General features: G+C 35.6%; 3 protein-coding genes across 3 annotated transcripts; 1 reads left to right on the top strand and 2 right to left on the bottom strand.

The window, feature by feature from the left end:
• Nucleotides 1-1,123: 1,123 nt before the first annotated feature.
• Nucleotides 1,124-2,032, top strand: LOC133288329 (vacuolar iron transporter homolog 4-like). Its single transcript, XM_061486059.1, has one exon. It carries the CDS (start codon nt 1,124-1,126, stop codon nt 1,790-1,792), a length of 669 nt encoding a protein of 222 aa, XP_061342043.1. The 3' UTR covers nt 1,793-2,032.
• A 2,058-nt stretch (nt 2,033-4,090) lies between these two features.
• LOC133288291 (eukaryotic translation initiation factor 5B) lies at nt 4,091-15,517 on the bottom strand. Its single transcript, XM_061486014.1, has 13 exons — nt 15,433-15,517; nt 13,062-15,214; nt 11,820-12,349; nt 11,623-11,730; nt 11,428-11,528; nt 10,602-10,692; nt 10,397-10,507; nt 10,263-10,328; nt 7,422-7,481; nt 6,730-7,287; nt 5,375-5,494; nt 4,872-4,991; nt 4,091-4,774 (listed from the first exon to the last, which is right to left on the bottom strand). Exons 2-13 carry the CDS (start codon nt 15,118-15,120, stop codon nt 4,709-4,711), a joined length of 3,990 nt encoding a protein of 1,329 aa, XP_061341998.1. The 5' UTR covers nt 15,121-15,214; nt 15,433-15,517; the 3' UTR covers nt 4,091-4,708.
• Nucleotides 15,518-18,904: 3,387 nt separating this feature from the next.
• Nucleotides 18,905-21,022, bottom strand: LOC133288310 (protein WHAT'S THIS FACTOR 1 homolog, chloroplastic). The gene has a single exon (XM_061486041.1). It carries the CDS (start codon nt 20,871-20,873, stop codon nt 19,632-19,634), a length of 1,242 nt encoding a protein of 413 aa, XP_061342025.1. The 5' UTR covers nt 20,874-21,022; the 3' UTR covers nt 18,905-19,631.
• Between the last annotated feature and the right edge of the window lie 890 nt (nt 21,023-21,912).

The following is a 21,912-nucleotide window of genomic DNA, read 5'->3' as shown; positions in this document are numbered from 1 at the left end:
GATTTTGGAACTTTGTGAAAGAGGTGCTCTTCTTTTTGGTGAACAAAACAGTGATATTACATTTTCATGAATATCTTTCTGCCTTTGATTACTATTGTCTGCTGAATATACTGTGGTTAATTAAGATGTTCATAAACATTTGGAGGTTGGAACTTGTCTCAGCATCTCCTAGTAAAAAGTATGGGTTCAGTGTGTATCCTTTTAAATTATATAAGCTTATATCCTTTCAGTCCTTATAACTATGTATTCAATCTCTCTCTTTTCACGTTAGTAGACAAGTTTCTAAAGAGAGAAAAAAAAGTAATTTTAATATTATAACTATATATCTCTCGAAATACATAGCTATAAAGGGATGGAAGGATATATAAACTTGTATCCTTTAAAATGACAAATAATTTTCCCAAAAAGTACATGTGGTTTCTTTTCCAACTTTTGAGATGCATTTATTTATGAGGAATAACATCACATTTACATGTCTCCCTCTCATCACGGCATGCTAGACACCAAAAGCATAACTGCTTTATAATGTTTTTGTTTGTTAACTATTTCCACTAATAAAATTTATAAACCACAAGTTAAAACAGAAATTATTGTGGGATAAGTGTAGAATGTACATACCATGTATAATAAGCCAACCAACTAATTAATAATAACTTCTTTTGCCCATTTTTCATCATGTTCACTGACTCTGTCTTCTAAATTAATAAGGCTAAAGTCTCAATAATTTGGAAAAACACACACATCTTGATTGCGCATTCAAAGCACATTTCATTCTTGACCTGGGGGAAAAAAAAAGTTACATTATTTGACCGACATCCTATTATCTATGTCACCGTTTGAGCCCACACTACCTCAGCCATTCCTTTCTTTTTCATACATTCTTTAATAAATGGGGCAAAATTGCTTTACTTTATAATCCTATCATGCATATTTCCGTATACATTTGGTGAATATAGAATTCTTTTTTTATTTAGTGGGTTTGCTCCACCTTTGTCTCCAACATAGGCAATTTTCATCAATAAATACCCTTATTTGATAGCGTGTGTCCTTCACACTTTCACCTTACCATCTGATTCATCATCCTTCATTAATTATCTCTTCCTAAAGTGTCTCACCCTTTCTAATGGCATCCAATCATTCATCCCTCAACCAAACCAAATTGTTCCATCCAAACAATGACCTTGAGCCACAAGCAACTCTAGATATTGAAACCAAGGACTTTGATTACTCAAAAAGATCCCAATGGCTACGTGCTGCTGTCTTAGGAGCCAATGATGGGTTAGTCTCTACAGCATCTCTAATGATGGGTGTAGGAGCAGTGAAGCAAGACATCAAGGCCATGATCTTAGCAGGGTTTGCAGGGTTGGTGGCAGGTGCTTGTAGCATGGCCATAGGGGAGTTTGTGTCTGTGTACTCACAGTTGGACATAGAAGTTGCTCAGTTGAAAAGAGACAATGAAAGGGGCAATGGCTCATCAAGTGGAGAAGAGGAAGAAAATAAAGAGAAAGAGGGTTTACCAAACCCTTTACAAGCAGCAACAGCTTCAGCTTTAGCATTTTCAGTTGGTGCAATGGTTCCACTTCTTGGAGCCTCTTTCATAAGGGACTATAAGGTGAGGATAGGAGTGATTTTGGGAGCAGTGACCTTTGCTTTGGTAGTCTTTGGTTGGTTGGGAGCAGTGCTTGGTAAGGCTCCAACTTTGAGGTCTTGTGTGAGGGTCTTGTTTGGGGGTTGGCTAGCTATGGCCATAACTTTTGGTCTAACCAAGTTGATTGGGTCAAGCGGGCTTTAGTTCCATTTATGAAGTGAGTTTTGCTAATAGGATATCATATTAATTAAGGGAACTGTATGTGCTTTATCTAATTACTTCTATGGATTCCCCTCATTTTTGCTTTTTACAATAATGATTAGATGAGACTTGAATTGAAGAAAGTTGGCTTGGTAATATATATGCACTAGAGGTAGTAAGGTCTATCAAAACAATTTTATGTACGTGTAATTTGTATATAGGTGTTATTAATCTCATGTTAAAAGAGACAAGTTATCTCATGTCATAGAAATAAATATGTGGATCCCATTGTTTGTTAAAAAATATAAAAGAAAAAAAAATTCAAGAGACCCACCTTTTTATTTGTGTAGGAGAGAAAAGTTATCTCCTTCAACATAAGAAAATATTTTCCTTTGTATATATATGATAAAACTTGGAGTTTTTCGTTGATAAAGTTGGTGGAGATATACTGCTGTCAAAATATGAACGAGCTTTCCTTCAAAGGAAAACATGTAATTCTTGAATTTATGAACTGTAATTTTAATGAATTGAGAACATTGTACTACAACGAAAGATAAAATTTATTTGGGGTTTGCTATAGAAAAGAAAAATCAATCAGAATATCAGTAATTGCATATTATTTGAATCTTTTTAACCAAGCAAATGCTCTTTGCTTTTGCTTTTACTTTTAATTAATTGGACACTACACATAAAATAGGTACCCTATTTCCACTCGGCCCTAAATCGCATTACTACTGTAGTCTTAATCACAGGTTTGCTTTTTATTTGCATTTTCAATTTTTTGAAAGAATACAAATTTGTTACTAAAAGCTTGACACAAAGAGAGGAAGAGGTCAAAACTTACATAGGGAAGAATAGTAAAACAAAACTTAATAAAATGAAATATAGATTGGTAGATGATTTATCTTAAAACATATTGGAAGAAAGCTATTAGTACTGTGGAAGTTAAACCCATTTTTTTTCCCTAAGTTCTGGTCTCTTTTCAGTCATCTTTCCATATATCTACCTTTATTTCTTTCTTTATCTCTTCCTTTTTTTTTCCTCTCTTCTTTATTTATTTACCTCTTTTTTCTTTACTTTTTTTCTCTTATTTATCTTTATTTTCACATTATTTTAATTGTTCATTGCTAATTTTTTTAATTCATACGGTTATTTGTTTATTTCTCTTTTTTAATTTTTTTTTTAATCCTTTTTTTCTTCAATCTTTTCATATTTTTCATTTGAGCTCATTTGTCATTGATCCAGCTAACTATGGATAGAGATGGCAAAACAGGCTCAGCTCGGCGGCTAACCCGCCCCACCCACTAAACGGGGTGGGGCGGGCTGAGTTTTTCAACCCATTTAAAAAGCGGGGCGGGGCAGGCTCATTTTTGACGGGTTGATGGCGGACCAAGGCGGCTCAGTGTAAAATAGGCTCGGTCTAGCGGGCTAACCCGTCCAACACGCCAAACAGAACGGAGCGGACTGAGTTTTTCAGCCCATTTTTAAAAGCGAGACGGGCTGACTCATTTTTTGACGAGTTAATGACAAGATGGGACGAGCTGCCCACTTTGCCATCCCTAACTATGGATAAGGGTGATGTTGATGTTATTGATGAAACTTAGTGGTTCCTTACATATAATTTAAAATAGCGATCTATGAGTTTTGTGAATTATAAGTGGTTCAAAACTATCAATTCAAAAGCAATAATTTTTTTAGAAGTATTTAAAATAATTTAATTAAAAATAATAACAAATGCAAATGTTATATTTCATGTTTGATACAAACATTTTAAATAATATTTTGTTAAATTAATTTCTAGCTATCAATTATTTTATTTACCACACTTCCATTGCTCTATGAACTCTTTGTTTTAGGCAAAAAGAGTTCTTATCGACTTCGCAGCTATATCCAGATCAATATAACGGATACAACGATACTCAGCTTGGTATGTAAACGTAACCAATAATTCCTTTCTCAACCCTCAATTCTGTTATTAATATAAGACGCTCGAAGCATTTCATTCTCCTTTGCCATTTAAGCAACTCAATAACAGAACCCAACATGGTTGCTTCAACACACTGTCCTGGTTTTGTTCAAGTCCTCGATTGGGAGTGTCATCATTTGATTATAGAAAGTGTCCTACATTTTTTTTCTTACAAAGAGGGACCAATGGTCACTACACTAGGTAAACACTTACTTAAGTCATATAGTAGTAACCTTCCACGCATCAGCGGTGGAGTTCCTAGAAAATGCACACCAAAGTCCAAAGAGCTGGTCAGATAAAAGTTAATCTCAAAAAACTAAATTATATATAGCCAGATAGAAGATAAAAGTTTCGGATCTCTGAGAGCAGAATATACCAAAACATTCAAATACAAATATATTTCATGCTCCCTTGCCATGCATTACTCATGCTGGTTTCCGTAACCAAATGATTGGAAGGAAACAAACCAAACAGATAAACAACTCGCGAAAAGTAACGTGCCTCTAAGCTACAAAATGGAAAAGATTTGTACACAAGTACCACGGAAACCAAAAGTGAACAATTTTTTGTCACATCAAGAATTACTCCCGTGAAATTTTGCTTTCCCTCATGAAAAAAAAATGCAATTTAGAACCCTTATTTGCCTCCATGTTATACCAGATATGTATATTAGTAGTAACTCACAAAATTTGCACCTTGCCAATTTCCCTTTTCTCAACCTTCTAGCCTGGAGCTTCCCAGCTGACACAGAATGAGTTTCTTGTGCAAGCTACTTTGCCTCTCCATGACATACAACGCCTTCTATCTGTGACTCATTTCATCAACTTATTGGTCACCATGTTGGATCCAACCGCATCCCCGCACAAACCTTCGAAGTTTTGCATAGAACAAACATTTCACTGAAACCTTTTTTTTCTGAAATGAATACTCGAGTGCCTACACATCAAATCTCCTCATTGTATCTTGAAAAGATTCTTCAATTTCACAACCAACCTCCATTCCTCCATATTAAGATCATCCTATATCAATCAATAGAGTAAATTTAAGAGACAGTTCAACAAGATCCTTAAATATTTAAATAAACGTTGCTCCTGATGCTTATTATTAATAACTTACCCGATAATTAGTTTTGAGTATATCAATAGATCTCCGTGAAACATGGCTTACAAGTTCATCATCAATCTCAAAATGCCTCCCATACATTTTTTGTTGCTCCTCGGAGTTGCTGCCAACAATCTGTAAACCAAATTGAAACGCAACAGTAAGACTGAAACTAAGAGTACTCAACAAATATAAAAATGATCCACTTCACCTCTTCACTTTAGTTTCTCTTTCTCAATAACTAAGTCTAAAAAATTGACCACATGTAAATTACGTAAATGTACCATGACAGTTTCTATCATTGTAATAAAACCATTTCCTCAAATATAAAAATGATCCACTCTTCACTTTTTTTTCTTTTTCAACATCATTCTAAAACACAGATATAAGCTTTTCCTTCTTCTCCAGAACAAGGGAGGTTTTAAGTCTATAATTCAAATTCCATTTTTTCATTGGGCAAACTTGGTGAATTCAGAGATGCTTGTTATAAAGAATCTAATTTCAGTTCAAGCACATACCTTAATGGCTACTTTCTGCCCCTTCTTCGCAGAATCAACAGGTTTATGGTTGTTCTCAATCGAAGCAATGCGACCAATATCAATGAACTCTCTGGAAGGAATACAAATAGGAGTCCCAACCTGTCAAGTAGACAATATCAGATGCAAATTTAAGAAAAACACGACAATTAATTTTTGCACATTGCACACAACAGACTTCATAACGTGACATGACTCTCGTTAACACCATAGCCCAAAAAAATAAGTTGGATCTTAAATGGTCAGAAACTGGGCTTCGCTAAGACCAATCTGAAAATTAATGATGCACAAAATGTAAAAACACATAATGGGAGAATCATCTGAACTGAGCAAGCATATATTAAATAAACACAAAAAATTAATAATCATAACAATAACGATAATGATAACAATAATAATAAAAATAAAAATAATGATAATGACAATAATAATAATAATAATAACAATAATGATAATGACAATAATAATAATAATAATAATGATAATGATGATAATAATAATAATAATTATAAATTATTATTATTATTATTATTATTATTATTTAAGGGTGATTATTGGATGAAATCTAGTGGTAGGAGCCATTTTGGCAACAAGAAATTCAAGCTCTGGCATTTTCCCATAGGGAATGGATATAAAAGACTCGGCTGATAAATTATGTAGCTTGACGATGAGAGTCAAGCACAATATTTCACTTCTACACTTAATTTTATACAAGTCTATATACAACTCATCCATTTTTTCAAATGTGCCATGACTAAAGACAGACAATTCTAAGAGTGGAAGATCTTCCCCCAACTTAAAGACTCCATATTGAAATCAATTAATTAATTTGGAAACAAAACCAAGCTCAAACTAGTGTCTAAAGTCTTCCAAATGTGATCAACAGACTAAGGCTATTATTGTTTGAGAAGGTGGAAAATGAGGATAAATGTGAGAATGGAGCAGGACAGCAGAATGCAAAGGTTTATTTTCACTAATTGTTGGTTAGACGGATAAAAATTCACTTTAAGCTCACTTTCATACTAAGAACCACAATTTGAGGGGTGGAATGTAAGTAAGTTGCACTCCACTTTCAATCTTCCAACATTTCTGTTGTACCAAGCAAGTGTAAAATGTTTTCATTCCAACATTTCCACCTCCCAATTTTCTAACTAGTAGAACAACTGCAGCCTAAAGTTATCCAAGGGACAGAGAAATATGATTGCTAATCCCTTTGTCAAATATGGATCATAAACAAAAATACAACTGTTGAATTTACTCCAGGCAAAAGCACCTTATGTCTAGAAAACTGCTATTCATCATATACATTGCAGCCGTATTAAATTAAAAAATAATACCTTTGCAATGCCTTCAAGTATATCAACTCCCAAAACAATTGGATCCTTCTTGTTGAAAATGCAATTCGGTAAGATTTTCAGAACACATGGGAAGACTGCCTCATCAGCAGCTTCTCTCTTTTTCTCCTCCTTAATGTTGTCAATATAAGCCTTAAATTGATCAAACAGATGATAAATGATATCAGCGATGAAAATTTTCACACCCAATTCATCTGCAAGTTCTCTAGCCTCAGGAGTGACTTTGACATCAAATGCCAATATAGTAGCATACTCTCGTGTCTTTTCAAGCATTACACTGGCCTTCATTACATCCTTTTTATGTACAGGGCCTATGCTTATACCACTAACAGGAATATTCACTTCAGGAGTTTTCAAAAATTCCAGTAATGCCTCCAAGGAGCCAAGGGTAGATGCCTGTACACAAACACCCTCTCCGCTCCTGTCAATCCTGCTCATGACTGACCGCATATCTTCCATTGTTGCTTCTTTAACATCTTCCAAATCATCATCAGGGTTCACCACATATAAACCAGTGCCAGCTATAGCATGTTCAAGCCCCTGAAAAAAAAAAAAAAAAAAAAAAAAAGCCACAATAAAACCAAATCTCTACACATAGACATAAGAATTAAGAAAGACATTATTGGATAAAAGCTTGATTAAAAAGAAGTCAGATCAATATCACCGAGAAGTACCTGGGCAGTAATCTTTATACCCATTGCAGCTTTGATTTGTTTGTGATGGATATAAGTTCCCTGAAATTAGACCACCATCACTTAGTTATAAGACATACTGAATAAAACACTCCCTCTGCCAGGATGAAATTTATTGATTAAGAATGTATTACAGCAAACAAACTGTTGATGTTTGATATACATGGATGAGAAGTTCATTTATTCAATCCAATAAAATAAAATTTGTCTGGTATAAGAAACAAATAATCCAAGAACCCTCTCCACCAAGTGGGTGTCTCCCAATTTTTTATGACCTCTCCCAACTGTTGATTCATATTAGCATAACAATATGAAGTATAAACAAATATACTTGCCAGAACACTTCCAAGTTCTAGCTTATGGAAGTCTCAAAATTATTTTAACAAAGAGACGCAAGTTACAGAATTTTAAGAACTTGCAGCCCAATAAGCCCTTCAAATAGATCCATTTAGTAATTAATACGAGTATATGGGTAATCATTTCATTCACCAACAACAAAGTTGATTTCAAAGCTCTAAACACATTTCTAAAAATAACATGCTCTTTCATAGCCAGAAGCACATCTGCACGTACTCACACACCGGAAGAGTTGTACATAGGCTACAACCATAAGCATGGTTTTCAAACAGAGTTAAAGATCCAAGGGCACAAAAAGCAAGTTAAATCACATGTAAACTCTCTTGTTGTCAAACTTGTACTAGTTTACGAGCTAAACACTCGATTCTACTTGCAAGCCTAGATTTACAGATGGATTTGACCGCAGAATTAGGGGTATTCATCAACCAATCCAAACCAATTCAAACCGCAGTGACCGAACTGAAAAACCGAATTAACCAAAAACCCGAAAAAAAATGCATATTTTAATTGGATTGGATCGGTTTTCGATTTGGTTGGAGAAAATCGATCCAATATATTATGTATTTATTATTTTTGAAATTCCGCTACTTGTTTTGTAGATATGGAATGGAATCTTGGATGTTATTGATAGCAAACTACCTTGTTTTAGTTTTTTATTGTCTATTATTCTATTTTAAGTCTTCATGAATTTTAAAACTTGTTTTAGTTTGAAGACTTGAATTTTCCGGTGATTTATAACTTTGTATGGCTTTATTTTAACATAGCTAGTGACTTGTATGTAGGGGTGAAACTGGGCCGGGCCGGCCTACAGGGGCCTAATGCTCGGCCTACATCAGGCCAGACCTGACCTAGTATATTTTGTATAATAGGTCGGGCTTGGGCCTTAAAAAAGCTTGTTTAATAAAAAGGCCGTAGGCCCACTTTTAAAAGGCCGGGCCTATAAGCCTACAGGCCGGCTTATATTGTACTATTTATTTTAAATAAAATAAAATAGAGTAAGTATTGAAGAAAAAACAAAAGATATAAATTTAATCAATTACAATTATTTATAACTTAATTATATTCGATTATATTTTAATAGAAATCTTACTTTATTTCTTATATAGGAGGAACCAACATCTCAACATGTTAGATTGTGTATATGAATATATTAAAAGATTTTTGGGAGAGGTTATACTTACTACAAGCATCATGATGTGTTTGTTGGATTCATGTAGTTATTTTAATTTACATAGTATGGATTTGTTTGTTGGATCTGATGAAATATATGTTATTTAGTTTGAGCATTTTGCTTTTAAAAATGACTTAAATGCATATTGTATGAGTTTTGTTATGATTCATGATTCTGTTTGGACGTTGAAATTATGATTTTTGGTGTATCCACAGAATTTGAGTACTTTGTAAAGTTGATTCACAGTTCTGCTTGGAAGTTAAAAATTAACAGGCTAATGGGCCAAGCCAGGCTAACAGTTATACTCATACTAGGCTTAAGCCAGGCCAAATTGAAATTTTTTGACGTAGGCTTGGGCTTTTCGGGGCAAAGTTTGGCCCAGCCCAGCCCACTTTCACCCCTACTTGTATGGCTGAAATTTTAGGCTTTTCGAAAACCGAAAACCAATTCAATCCAAATCTAATAAAATTGGATTGGGTCGGATTTGAAAAAAAAATACAAACCGAATGGATGATTAAATGATCAAACCGTAGGAATTGGATCAGATATTTTTCCTTCAAAACCGATCCAATCCAGACCACGAACACCCTTACGCAGAATGCAGTTGTAGTTTATTTTTGTTAACCTACAACTAGATTTACACATGGATTTGACCTCAGAATGCAGTTGTAGTTGATTTTTGTTAACCTACAAAATACTGTAAGTGCTGACTAAGTATAATATAAAAGTTTTCACTTTATTACTTTTGTTTACTTTGTTATGGATTTGAAATTTAAACATTAATTATGGATATGAGATTATGTTTGGGGTACGGGGATATTTCTTTTAAATAATATTTTTGAAGAGTGAAAACTCTTACGGGAAGAGTTTACTAGTCAAGCTTACTAGCTGAATTAACCTTAACTCTCAAGGTTGGCAACCTTGGCCACAAACTGAGCAACAAGAGACGTGTACTGATAAAACTTGGCCACAGGCTTACGTTGCAGGGTTAGAGCCCTCTAATAGGGAATGCATATCTTTCCAAGGGTTTGATTTGAGTCATTACTGATAAAATTTATGTTAAGAATCACCAGTCAATCTTTTTCATGTTAAGCATAATGGTCAGAATCTCACAATCCTTTCCTTAGCTTCCAACACTGAAGGGATCACAGGCACTCATTTGTGTATGAAATCAACAATAAAGGGGGAAGGGGGGGATTTTCAACTCACCAAAAAAGAATCTTGTTCATGTGCATACTAGAAAGTTATGTAGCAAAGTTCTAATTTTCCTATCAAGTAACAACTGAAAACCATACCTTAACACGGAGCTCTTTCATTGGATGAGGTGTCAATAAAGCTCGAATTGTGGTAACAATTGGCCCCTGTAATAGAAATTTCATCAGTCAGAAGTAGAGGGCTAGTCAGAAATGATGCAGTGCAAGATACTTGCCTGCATTCCACAGACAACTATTTGATCTCCTTCATGAAGAACACCATTAACTAAAACAACATCAATAGTAGTTCCATGGCCTTCAATAACTTTGACCTCCAAAACAGTACACTGGTAGCCACAATCAAATAACAATTAGGTCCCAAAAGTTAAACGCTTGTAAAGCACTAAACCAGTTTTAATATTATGTGGCAATAAAACTAACCTGCACTTCTTCACTGTATGTAAGTTTCTCAACCATTGTTTTTTGGGTCCACTGAACCAATAGTAATAACATATCTGGGATTCCTTCACCACTACAACATGAAAGACTCAATATCAATACAACAACACCCATATGAGGAGCATTAAGCAGATTATACAACAGTCTTATGCAACAATAAAAGAGATGGTTTTCGTCCTAAGGCAAAGATTTAACAATCTTCCAGGCATACTAGCACCCAAAATAAATGGAGATGTGCCCCCCACTTTTCATACACTCACCCGTCTTCTCCCTATGTTCCCACCAAATCAACATTTTTTGCATAATTTCAGGGAGAGCTCATAAAGGTTGAACCCATTTTGAAACATCCCAACAAAATGTTTGAAACAGTAAAAGATGCTTTGTAATAATGAAGAAAATGCTGAAAGCAAATGGAACGAAACTCTTCTGAAACCAACAAAAAATGTTGACTTAACATTTGGGCACCTTTAAAATGAAGAGATATTGTATAATATTATCTATATTAACGACAGAACTATTAAAAGTTATATGTAAATACAATTCAATATTTAATTAAATATCCCTTGGGTCTCAAAAGCATGACCCATCCGTTTAGGCTTGTTCTTGATGACAAAGGAGACATTATCATTCATCATACCAAGGAATAACTTGATCTCATGGAAACTTTCACCACATAAAAGAAATGGTGAATGCCTAATTAATGGGCTCCAAAGCCAGCCATTGTATCAATTAACAATCCAATTTTTTTTTTGTTTCGCACAGGAGGGGGGACGTAGCAGTATTATGGCTGCAAGGCAACCACAGTTACCTTATTGCACTCGTAGGCACAATGCTGAACGTTTCTCCCATTTCTTTATTTTTATAATACAACTCAGTATTTAGCCCTTGTTCCTTGAATTGAGTAATAATCTAGCAATGAAACAGAAGAAAATTAGGGTGGCAAACCATAACAAGAAATGTCTTGCATAACTGACAAATAAAAAAGAAACGTCTTTTTTACTACCTGAGTGAGCCTCATATTAAACTCATTCTGCACATCCTTTGACTGCTGCTTCATTGCTTTAACAATTGGAGAGTTGCGGCATGTTTTCCACCCATAAAGCCTGTCAACCTGCAATGTTACAAGAAGAGTGTAAGAGCATTACCTATAAAAAGCAATGGAAGCAACACCTCATAAAAGTGCAAAACATAAATACTCACCTTATTCAAGGCAACAATGAATTCTGTATTCCTCATTTTTAATAGATTGAGTGATTCTATTGTTTGTGGCTCTAAGCCATGCATAATGTCAACAACCAAAATTGCGATATCACATAGACCTGAACCCCGAGACCTTAAGTTAGTAAATGATTCGTGCCCAGGGGTATCAATAACCAGTAGACCAGGAACTTTCAGCTTTGCATCAGCTTTAAGTTCCTTTGTTCTATCACGAATGTTCTCAGCAGGAAAGTATGTTGCACCAATCTGTTGTGTGATACCACCAGCCTCACCCTCCTGAACATTAGTACCCCGAATACAATCCAGCAGCTTGGTTTTTCCGGTGTCCACGTGCCCCATGATACAGCAGATTGGGGAGCGGAGGTTCTCATCATTTGGCTTAGAAGGCACAGAAGACTTTGGCAGTCCCTTTTTCGAGTCTGGATTATGCTTTCTATTTTTGTCTACATTAGACTGTGATCTATCTTCAATATCTTCAGCCACAGGCTTAGAAACAGTTTTATTAGTAGCACCTGTTGTGTAGGAGGAAAACCAATAATTCTTTTTAAAATTTGCAAGAAAGTAGTTAACAAACAAAAGATTAAATTTCACTAGGGAACAAAAGCATATGCCAAATTCCTAACATTCAACCCCTCAGGCACTTGGACACAAGCAACAACAACAACCACCATCCTTATCCCATTAGGTGGGGGTTGGCTACAAAAGTCAATCGCACCACCGGGTCTTGATCACAAACACACACACAGAAGTTTGTTCATACACATGCTACAGGGAGATCTATTGCTTGCTGAAGGACAAAAACATTTTTTTATCTAGAGCAAAGAAGGAAAATAAAACTACAGACCAGAAAATAAAAAGCATCACACTGACAGAGTGCCAGGTTTGACCTCAATTCTTGTGGATAGTAACTTACTAGTTTGTGGCAGCAGGTGACACTATTAATATAACCAAGAAATCTGATCATTTGCTAGCAGAAAAAAGATTCCAAATCTAAATTCTTGATCTAAAATCCAAAGCATCATCAGTTTCTATTTCTATATACCAAAATAAGTGAATATATATTATTGCAAGTTCACCATGAAGCAATTGAACTTTTAGCATTCAGCAACAATATGGACCAATAGAGCACCAAGCTACCGTGTTTGTTATTTTCAATCATCAAAAAGATTTCCAGTATAAGTAGGATAATGAGTGACAAAAGAATCGATAAAATGAAAATCTCACCAGCATTGTGACTAGCTACAGCATTTTTAATCTCCTTTCTGACAATTGGTTCAGGCTCTGAGTCAGCCTCTTCATCTGCAAATGCACCTTTGGCATTCAGATTAACATCATCCCAGCTTTTTGCATCCCATTCATCCTCTACATCATCTTCTTCCACTCCATCCTCTTCAACTACTTCCGGAGGTTCAACTTTGTCCTCCACCTGCACTGACTCCACTTCTTCAACCTTTTCTGGTTCCTCTGGAACCACATCAGTGGTAGCCTCCTTTGCTTCTACACTTTCAGTTGTCTGAACAGCAGCAGCACCATTCTGATTACGATGGGTTGGTTTTGGCTTCTTTGTCTGATATATGGGCTTTTTGGCTGGAGCATTGGAATCCCCAGGAAGAGTCACGCCGCCTGTGCTATTGAGAATCTGCCTCCTCATTGCCTCCAAACGACGAGCTTCTTCTTTTTGCTTACCAGTTAACAGTTTACCTTCTTGCTTCTTTTTCTGGAGTTTCTCCTTTTCTCTTTCCTTCTTTCTGCGTCTAGCCTCTTCAGCCTGTCTCTCAAGTTCCTCTTGCCTACGCCGTTCCTCTTCTTCCTTCCTTAATCTCTCCTCCTCTTCTTTTTTCTTCCTTTCTTCAGCCTCTTTTCTTCGAGCCAGTGCCTCCTGCATCTCCCTAACATGCTTTGGCACTTTCTTGTCAGCTGCTTTAGTCTTCGACTCATTCTTCTTTGATTCAATTGTCTCAGTTTTAATTTCTTCTGTTTCATTTTCTGGTACACTTCCGGTGGCTGCTGCAGCCGCCGCCGCCTTCTTCTCCTTTTCCTTTTCCTTTTTCTTTTTCTTCTTCTTTGCAGCAGCTGACTCTACACTCTCCTCTTCCCCCTCCTTTTCTCCTGAAGCATCAGCAGCAGAACCTACTTCAGGAGTAGGCTGAACTTTATCATCCTGCAGTGGAGGAGCAGCAGGTTTTGCCATAGGAGGTGCCTCACCAAGCTCTGCAAGAATCTTGTCTAAATCTTCCTCCTCTTGAGCAGTTCTTCCACTCTTCTTCTTATTCTTTTTCTTATTTTTGGAAGTTTCAGTGACCTCTTCACTCTTATTTACATTGACTTTGTCAGCAACAGTATTACTAATACCAACACTAGGTTGCTCAGGCTCAACAACTTCTACACTTTCATTTCCAAGCCCAATTTCATCACTCACTTTGGCAGTATTACTACTGCTTTTCTTTTTAGAAGACTTCTTTTTACCAGAAAATGCAAATAAAGAATCATCATCCTCATTCTTGTCATCACCACCTCTAGCAGACTCAGTTACCGAAACATCATCCTCATCAGCCAAAGTTGTACTAGGTGTATTAATAGCCTTTTTTGAAGACTTCGATGACTTCTTTTTCTTACCTGAGAAAGTGCTGGATCCCATGTCTTCATCATCTTCATCTTCCTTTTCATTCTTGGTCTCCTCTCCATCATCAATCTCACCAGAACTAGCACCTGAAAATAAAGCACCACCCTTCTTGCTTCTTTTCGAAGACTTTTTCTTCCCGTGAAAAGAAATATCGGGTTCATCAACATCATCATTCTCATCAATATCGGGTGCATTCAACAAACTACCACTGGCTTTCTTCGAACCCTTGGAGGGCTTCTTCTTACCCGAAAAACTATCCACAGGTTCATCCTCCTCCTCACCATCTCGCTCACTGGCTACTTCATCATCATCATCATCACCATCCTCATCATCACCAAGCAAACCAAAGCCGGAACCAGCGAATATATTACTCCCACCACCCTTTTTTGATTTCCCCTTCTTCTTCCCAGCAAAGTCAGCTTCTGGCACATCTTCATCATCATCAACAACATTATCATCATTTTCAGCAGATTTAGCATTACCCTTTTTACCTTTCTTCTTCCCCTTCTCTTCCGGCGCCAGTGGTGGCGGCTCCTCCGAAAGCTCGGTTCCGATAGAGTACTCGTCGTCGTCGATTACGGCCCCCTTCTTCTTCGATTTCCCACCGCCCTGCTGCGATGGGTTCTCTTCGTCCCGTGCTGTCGGCTTCTTCCTACCCATTTCAAATTAGGGTTTTCTCTTCCAAGAATTAAAGTCGGTTCGTACAAACAGAGCACCCTCTTCAAATCACAAAAATGCAAAAATCAACAGGAACCTTGCATCGAAGCACCGAGAATTAGATCGATTCACACAAGTTTTACGGATAAAAGAAACAAAAACAAAAACAAAACAAAAAAAAGAGCAGCAAGATTCGATTCCGATGCACCACAGATGAATCTGATCACTACAGCGAGAATCCCTAGCTACGAGTCAAAGATATAAATAAGTAAATTAAAAAACGCAGATTGCGAAAACAGTGAAGAGAGAGAATACCGAGAACAGAATGGAAGTAAGAGCGGCGGTGAAGTAATGGAAAGTTGGGAACAGAGAAAAAATTTGGGCTGAATGTGGATTGTATATAACGGAAAGATGAAGACAGGAAAAAAAAAAATTGCTTTGTATTATTTTTCATTAGTTGGGAGTGTTAGGGTTGGTTTAAAAACCATGGTTTTTGTTTTTTTACCTGTCTTCTCCTTATAAATAAAAATTAAGTCAAATAAATTTTTATAAAATCTTTTATTATAAAAAAAATTGTAATACTAAAACACTATTATAAATATAAAGACTATTATAAATATAAAGACGTCGTTTATTATAAAAAAAATTGTAATACCGAAAAAAATCTTTTATTCCTCAAACGACGTCGTTTTGGGATTGAAATCTTAAAAAATTATAAATATAAAGACTATTATAACTTTAAAATAAATTAAAATTACAAAAACATTATGATTTCCGTCCCAAAACAATGTCGTATTGAGCGTCCTACAAATAAATTATCTGCAGTAACTGTAGAAAAATCGAACTCTTTATATAATTATCAAAATAACTTTAACTTTAATGTTTTTTTTATCTTTAGCATAAAAATAGCATTTAGCTAAAAAGAAGTGCTAACACTCCCCACTCATAATAAATAATACAAACTAGAGTTTTTTTTTATTTTTTATAACACAAACTAGAGTTTTTGCTAGGGTTGTATAGTGTTTTTGTGTGTTTGTTATCTTTTTTTTATTTTTTAAATACAAAAACTCATTTGTTATGAACTAAATCCATATCTCAATCACATATCCAATAAGAAATCAAAATTTATCTCAATGATATTACAACAACATAATCTAAGGAGATCATAGAATAAGATCTTTATCCCCAGCAAATAAGGCAATTATCATATCAATCAAGGGATATCTAAAGCTCACCTGTGTATATACTTTTGACCTATTTGCTATTACTGTTAACATCAGTGTTTGGTGCCGAGATTCGAACTCGAGTCTCGTGAGAATGTCCAATAACAACTTATCGCTGGGCTGAGTTTCTTTGTTGGTTATTATGCACCATTTAATATATATATATATATATATATATATATATATATATATTATCATTTCATAGAATTATTTCAAAATAGCATTTAGTGGGAATCGAACCCTTGTTATGTAATTGAGTATAAAATATTTATTTGGTTCTTAGTTCACTTGTACTATTTAACATATTTATTATATAATTGAATATAAAATATAAATTTATATATATCTGGTTCATATGGTTGAACCAGTGACCCGCTAACCCGGTTTCCCGACCGGGTCCATCACTGGTCCGAGTTTAATAACATTGGTTAACACTGTGTCTACACTCACTTCTTGTGTCTACACTCACTTCTTGGCTATACGCCTATTGTTTGTGCGCAATGATTGATACATTGACTCTACGTCTATAAAATATCTCTCTTATAAATATCTCTAAACGTATATCTTTATGGGATAGATCTACAGTTCATTAGGACAGAATACCATCCATCATCACTGTCTTGTCTTGTATGATTTTCTTATGTAGTTTTTGGGTCGAAGTTTTCATTACTACATTACCCTTTGTGGCAACTTAGGTCGAATGGCGTGGGAGAAATAGAAAATTTATATGGAAATATTATTTCTCCATGCGACAGAAATAATATTTGCAATTCCTCTCACATCGATTTTTATATTACTTTTTTCTTTTTTTTTTAAAAAATAAACTTAGTAGGTCCAATTTTTCATCTCAGTGACAATATTAATTTTCTGCCACTACTGCAAAAATGATGATTCAATTTATATAGGTAAAATTACTTCTCCGACTGCTGAACATCCTATAACGATCTTACATTGTTGATTGATTATGATTTTTCACATTTAATGTTTTCACTAACCTTTGTATGATTATGATTCCCCGAATTTATTTGCTGGACATCAAGTGCTGAAGAAAAGTAAAGCTCAATTTATATATCCTTGCTTGTATCTTTCCAAAAAAAAAACAAGGGAAAAATTCATAAACCTCATGTGATTTATTCTTTTATCACTTAGATCCCGATGCATTTTTCTTATCAATTACTGCTGTGATTTTTCCCCATCCAAATCCATCTTTAACACTATTTGAAATTAAGCTAATTTGCTCATTTTATCATTTTACTCTTTTATCAAATACTATTATGTGATGCACACATCATGAAAACCTTTCCTCTGAGTTCTTGAGTTTGTTCGTGTATGATTTTTCGTAGGGGTGTTCGCGGTTTGGATTGGATCGGTTTTGGAAGCAAAACTCATCCGATTCAATTTCTTCGGTTTGATCATGTAATAATCATCCATTCGGTTTGTATTTTTTTTCAAATCCGATCCGATTCAATCCAATTTTTTTCGGTTTGGATTGGATCGGTTTTTGATTTTTTGAATATCTTAAAATTAGTTTCATGATTATTGTGCAAATAATATCTTTTGTATATATTGGTTTTGTAAAAAAAAAAAATCTTAAATACAAAAATATCAGTAAACAATACTATAATTTTTTTTGTCAATGAGATATGAAGCTCTACACAGATGAAATTTTCTTAATGAGACGTGACTAAATTTTTTCTTGGGTTTAGTTGATGATGAGTTAATGAGTCTTGGGTTTAGAAATTTTTGGGCTATGAGTGGGAAAAGACCAAGTAGGTAGATGGAAATTAATATATTGGATCGGTTTGGATTGGATCGGTTTTCATCAACCGATCCAATCCAATTAAAATTTACGATTTTTTTTTCAATTTTTGATTTTTCGGTTTATTCGGTTATCGATTTTTCGGTTTGATTTCCACAGTTTGAATCGGTATGGATCAGTTGATGAACATCCCTAATTTTTCGCTTTGTTACTTCAATTTAAATTATGCTTCGGGATTTGAAATATGAGGAGAACTCTCCTTCGAAGCAGTGCAATGCCTAAATGACATGGTCACTACTATTCCGCGGGTGCTTCTGTTTTCCTCACCCCCACCCCCACCCATATAGAATACATGTCTGATCGTATAAGAATTTATTGTGTGTAGGTATTGCTTAGTAGCAAGTAGCAACGCACCCACTGATCGTACAGACGCGATGAACAATGCTGCGCAAATAGTAACTTCAATGAAGTGAACAGTTGCAGAAACAAGTCAGATGAATGCATAGCGTAGAGGAAAGAGAGAACACCTAAGCACTGGACTTAGAGTTTTAGCGAAAGTGAAAGTTCTCAGAACAAAGAGCTCTAATATCAAATTAAAATGTATGAATGTATTGTATTCAATTGTATATAGAACTATACAAGAGTCATCTATTTAAAGAGGTTAAATGACCTATTAGGCCAAGCCCAAATAACTTTCTAAAATAATAATAAAATACAATATTATTTCTAACAACAATAACAACGTGAATAAGCACATTGCATTCTATGTGTATACCGAAATTGGAACTTCCTTGTTTCGACAGAGAGCAATCCCCTCAATGCCCCCACTGTTTTTTTTATAGACGGCTGAGTTTTAAGATATTACACGCTAATTATGTCAAACAAGTTTCACATAGGCTACAAAACTGACGCAAGACATGGGAGGACCAAGAAAATCAACTTAAAGGGGAAAGAAAGATTAACAAATTGGCACTAGCAGTGTGCGATTCTTATAATGTGAAATTAATACAGGAAATAATTCAGGTCAAGACTAGGATCTTTACATTAAGTTCGTCACTGGGGACATTAATCATAATCGGTAATTGTTATCCTGTTTTTATAGGTACATTAGCTTAGATAAAGAGCCAAGTGACATACTCCTGATAAATATATCCTGGCCTAAAACATAAAAAAGAAATATAGCAACACAGAAAAACTCAGATACCTTGAATTGCTACCAAGTCCCAACTAATCTGCTCCTAACATTTCTAAACCTCCAACAAAGAACAAATTAATAAATACGAGTGCAGGCCATTGAAGGCTTTGAGCATCACAATCTACAGAGAATGAAAAATTCAAGATTATTCCGCCTTACTAATTGGGTTAAAGGTGATGTTGAAGATGTTGATTCTGCCTTACTAACTCTTTCATCAGACAAGCCTAGTTCATTTTTGAGGAATGTGTTATGCAATCATCTTTTGGAAAGGGGGAGGGTAGAGTTGAAACGTAAATTATGTAAATCAAATACACAATATATACACCTAGGCAAAATTTCATGAAGCATCATCGTCAAAAAGAACTTTATAAAACCGTTTTCTTTCTTCAGGGTCAAGCAACCCTCCCAGCTTATTATCTCCATCATCATCAGCATCTGAAATTTCACGGCTTCTTCTTCTACCCTTTATTTCATCTACTCTAGTCAAAGGAACACCTTTCTTTCTCATCTTGTCCAGGTTGACGAGGCGTCGCCTTTGATTGTACTCATGAAGTCCCTCCTGCATCAGCTCCCCAAATTTCTCCTTCACAACCACCAAAGGATCTTTATCCACGAGTTGGGACCCAACATATGCCTCTCTAAGAAGAACCGTGTAAATCTGATACTTATTGGAAACATAGAATATACCAGGATGCTTGAGCAACAAGACATTGAACCTATCAGGCAAAACAAACTCCCTCCTAAAATGACCCAACTTCACAATTGAGGCCTTCTTCCAAAGAGTCAATGACAACAACTCATGCACCAAACCCACATTCCTCTTCTCCATCTCCTTCGATCCCTCCATCAAGCCTCTCGGATCCAAGTAAGGCGAAACATAAGGAATCGAATCGAATTCGCGAAACCTCTCCCACGATTTCACCCAACTGGAAGGCATAAAACACGAAAAGCAAGGCCTGGTACCGAGCTTCCGTGCAGAAGCTTCAACAGAAGAAACTGCAAAATCAGGGTCCCAATGCACCAACTCAACCTCCATGGAACTTCTCCTTCCACTCTCATTCACAATTCGGAACAAATCGGGATACTTTGGCACAATTCTTATCAAATAATCATCAGGGAACCCGAAATTGCGCTTCAATTCGTTGATTTTGAGGACGTTGAGCCTCTTGTTGAGGGAAAGCATCAAGAGCTTCGCCAATCGACGAACGAAGACGGGTTCCTGCGAGTCCTTGAGGGATTGTTCCTCGTGAACGAGGTTCATCATGCGCTTGGTGAGGCGGCAAAGACCTTCGTGAACCTCGAAGCAGCAAGGGTACTTGGAGACCCAGTTGAGGGCTTTGCCTTGGAGATCGAGGGTCTTGAACTTCTTCTGTAGGGCTTGGATCGGGATCTCTTCGTTAGGGTACCGTAGGATGATGTTCTTGATCTGGTTGTTAACCACCCACCGGCGGTTGCGAGAGAGAGCCGATTCCAGCTCTGGCTCCTTCTTCATCGACCAGAGAGAGAATGTTCGGTGAAGACATTGTGCTTCTGGAGATACCGTGGCCTTCAGATAATGACGGATGCTCCTCCGCATCATTGAGATGAAGAAGAACAACGGATTGAGGAGATGACAACCACATTGGAGTTCATGGAAGCAAACCCTAACCCTAACAAAATTCACTTCTGAGTTCTGACTGTAACATCATTTTGAAGTTATCAGATACTACAGTTTGGTTGCCTATATTACAAAACAAAATATGATTAACTTAGATATGTAATCGCTACATTTTCAGTTTTTATGATGGGAGTTATTAATCTTATGTTACATAAGATACATCTTAGGTAGGTGAAACAAAGCTGTGAGATCCACAATTATTAAAAAAAAAAAAAAAAAAATATGAGCACAAGATTTCATGAGTGTGCAACATAAGACAATTATCTTATGTGACATAAGACAACTATTTCCCTTTTATGTTTATCCTTATGCTTATTATATATAATTTGCCTAACGTTAATTTCATCCTCGAAATAACAAGTTAGTCATATTGATGTCATTTCATAAGACCCAAAAAAATAAAATCATCATTTACAAAAAAATAAAATAAAATCATCATTTGTAAGTATGATTTTTTTAATTAATGTTTTTGGGTAAGTTTGCCTAATGTTACGTATTAATTATGTATTAAGCACATTGTTCATTACGGTTGTATATATTTCACGGTAAACTCAGTATTATGTTCCATGAGTTGCATGTTATAAAAAACAGAGGCCAGCAATACTTAAATGACAATTGTTTTTCACACTGCGAGACACTAATCTAAAAAATAATAAGGGATTCATACTCTACCATCCAGATCTAGACTCTGAATATCCAAAAGATTTGAAGATCATATATCCTAGCTAATTTGGGCATGTAATGATTCAAGTCTCGAGCAATATGTTTGTGGAATTCATATTTCTCACAAGAACGATCAACCCCTTGCATGGTGCTGTTCTGCTTGTTTAGTTAATCATTCATTGTACGATGATATAATAAATGAGTGGAACACTGGCAGCAAAGCATAACTGCACCATCCGTTACTTCCATGATATTACATATTAGAATGACTTTCAGTAAACATATACTTCAAATCCTA

The sequence above is a fragment of the Gastrolobium bilobum genome, unplaced genomic scaffold (genome assembly GCF_033153095.1).
Source record: "Gastrolobium bilobum isolate Gb01-03AN ecotype WA unplaced genomic scaffold, APGP_CSIRO_Gbil_v1 utg2831, whole genome shotgun sequence".
Taxonomy (NCBI): Eukaryota; Viridiplantae; Streptophyta; class Magnoliopsida; order Fabales; family Fabaceae; genus Gastrolobium; species Gastrolobium bilobum.
The sequence above is the reverse complement of the archived record's forward strand: the minus strand, read 5'-3'. Positions and strand labels throughout refer to the sequence as shown.

Coding starts and splice junctions, on each gene's coding strand:
- LOC133288329 (XM_061486059.1), top strand. CDS start 1,124: ATGGCATCCAATCATTCATCCCTCAACCAAACCAAATTGTTCCATCCA.
- LOC133288291 (XM_061486014.1), bottom strand. CDS start 15,120: ATGGGTAGGAAGAAGCCGACAGCACGGGACGAAGAGAACCCATCGCAG. Junction 12,350..13,061: donor TGTAGCTAGTCACAATGCTG/GTGAGATTTTCA, acceptor CCTACACAACAG/GTGCTACTAATAAAACTGTT. Junction 10,329..10,396: donor TAGTTGTCTGTGGAATGCAG/GCAAGTATCTTG, acceptor TTTCTATTACAG/GGGCCAATTGTTACCACAAT.
- LOC133288310 (XM_061486041.1), bottom strand. CDS start 20,873: ATGATGCGGAGGAGCATCCGTCATTATCTGAAGGCCACGGTATCTCCA.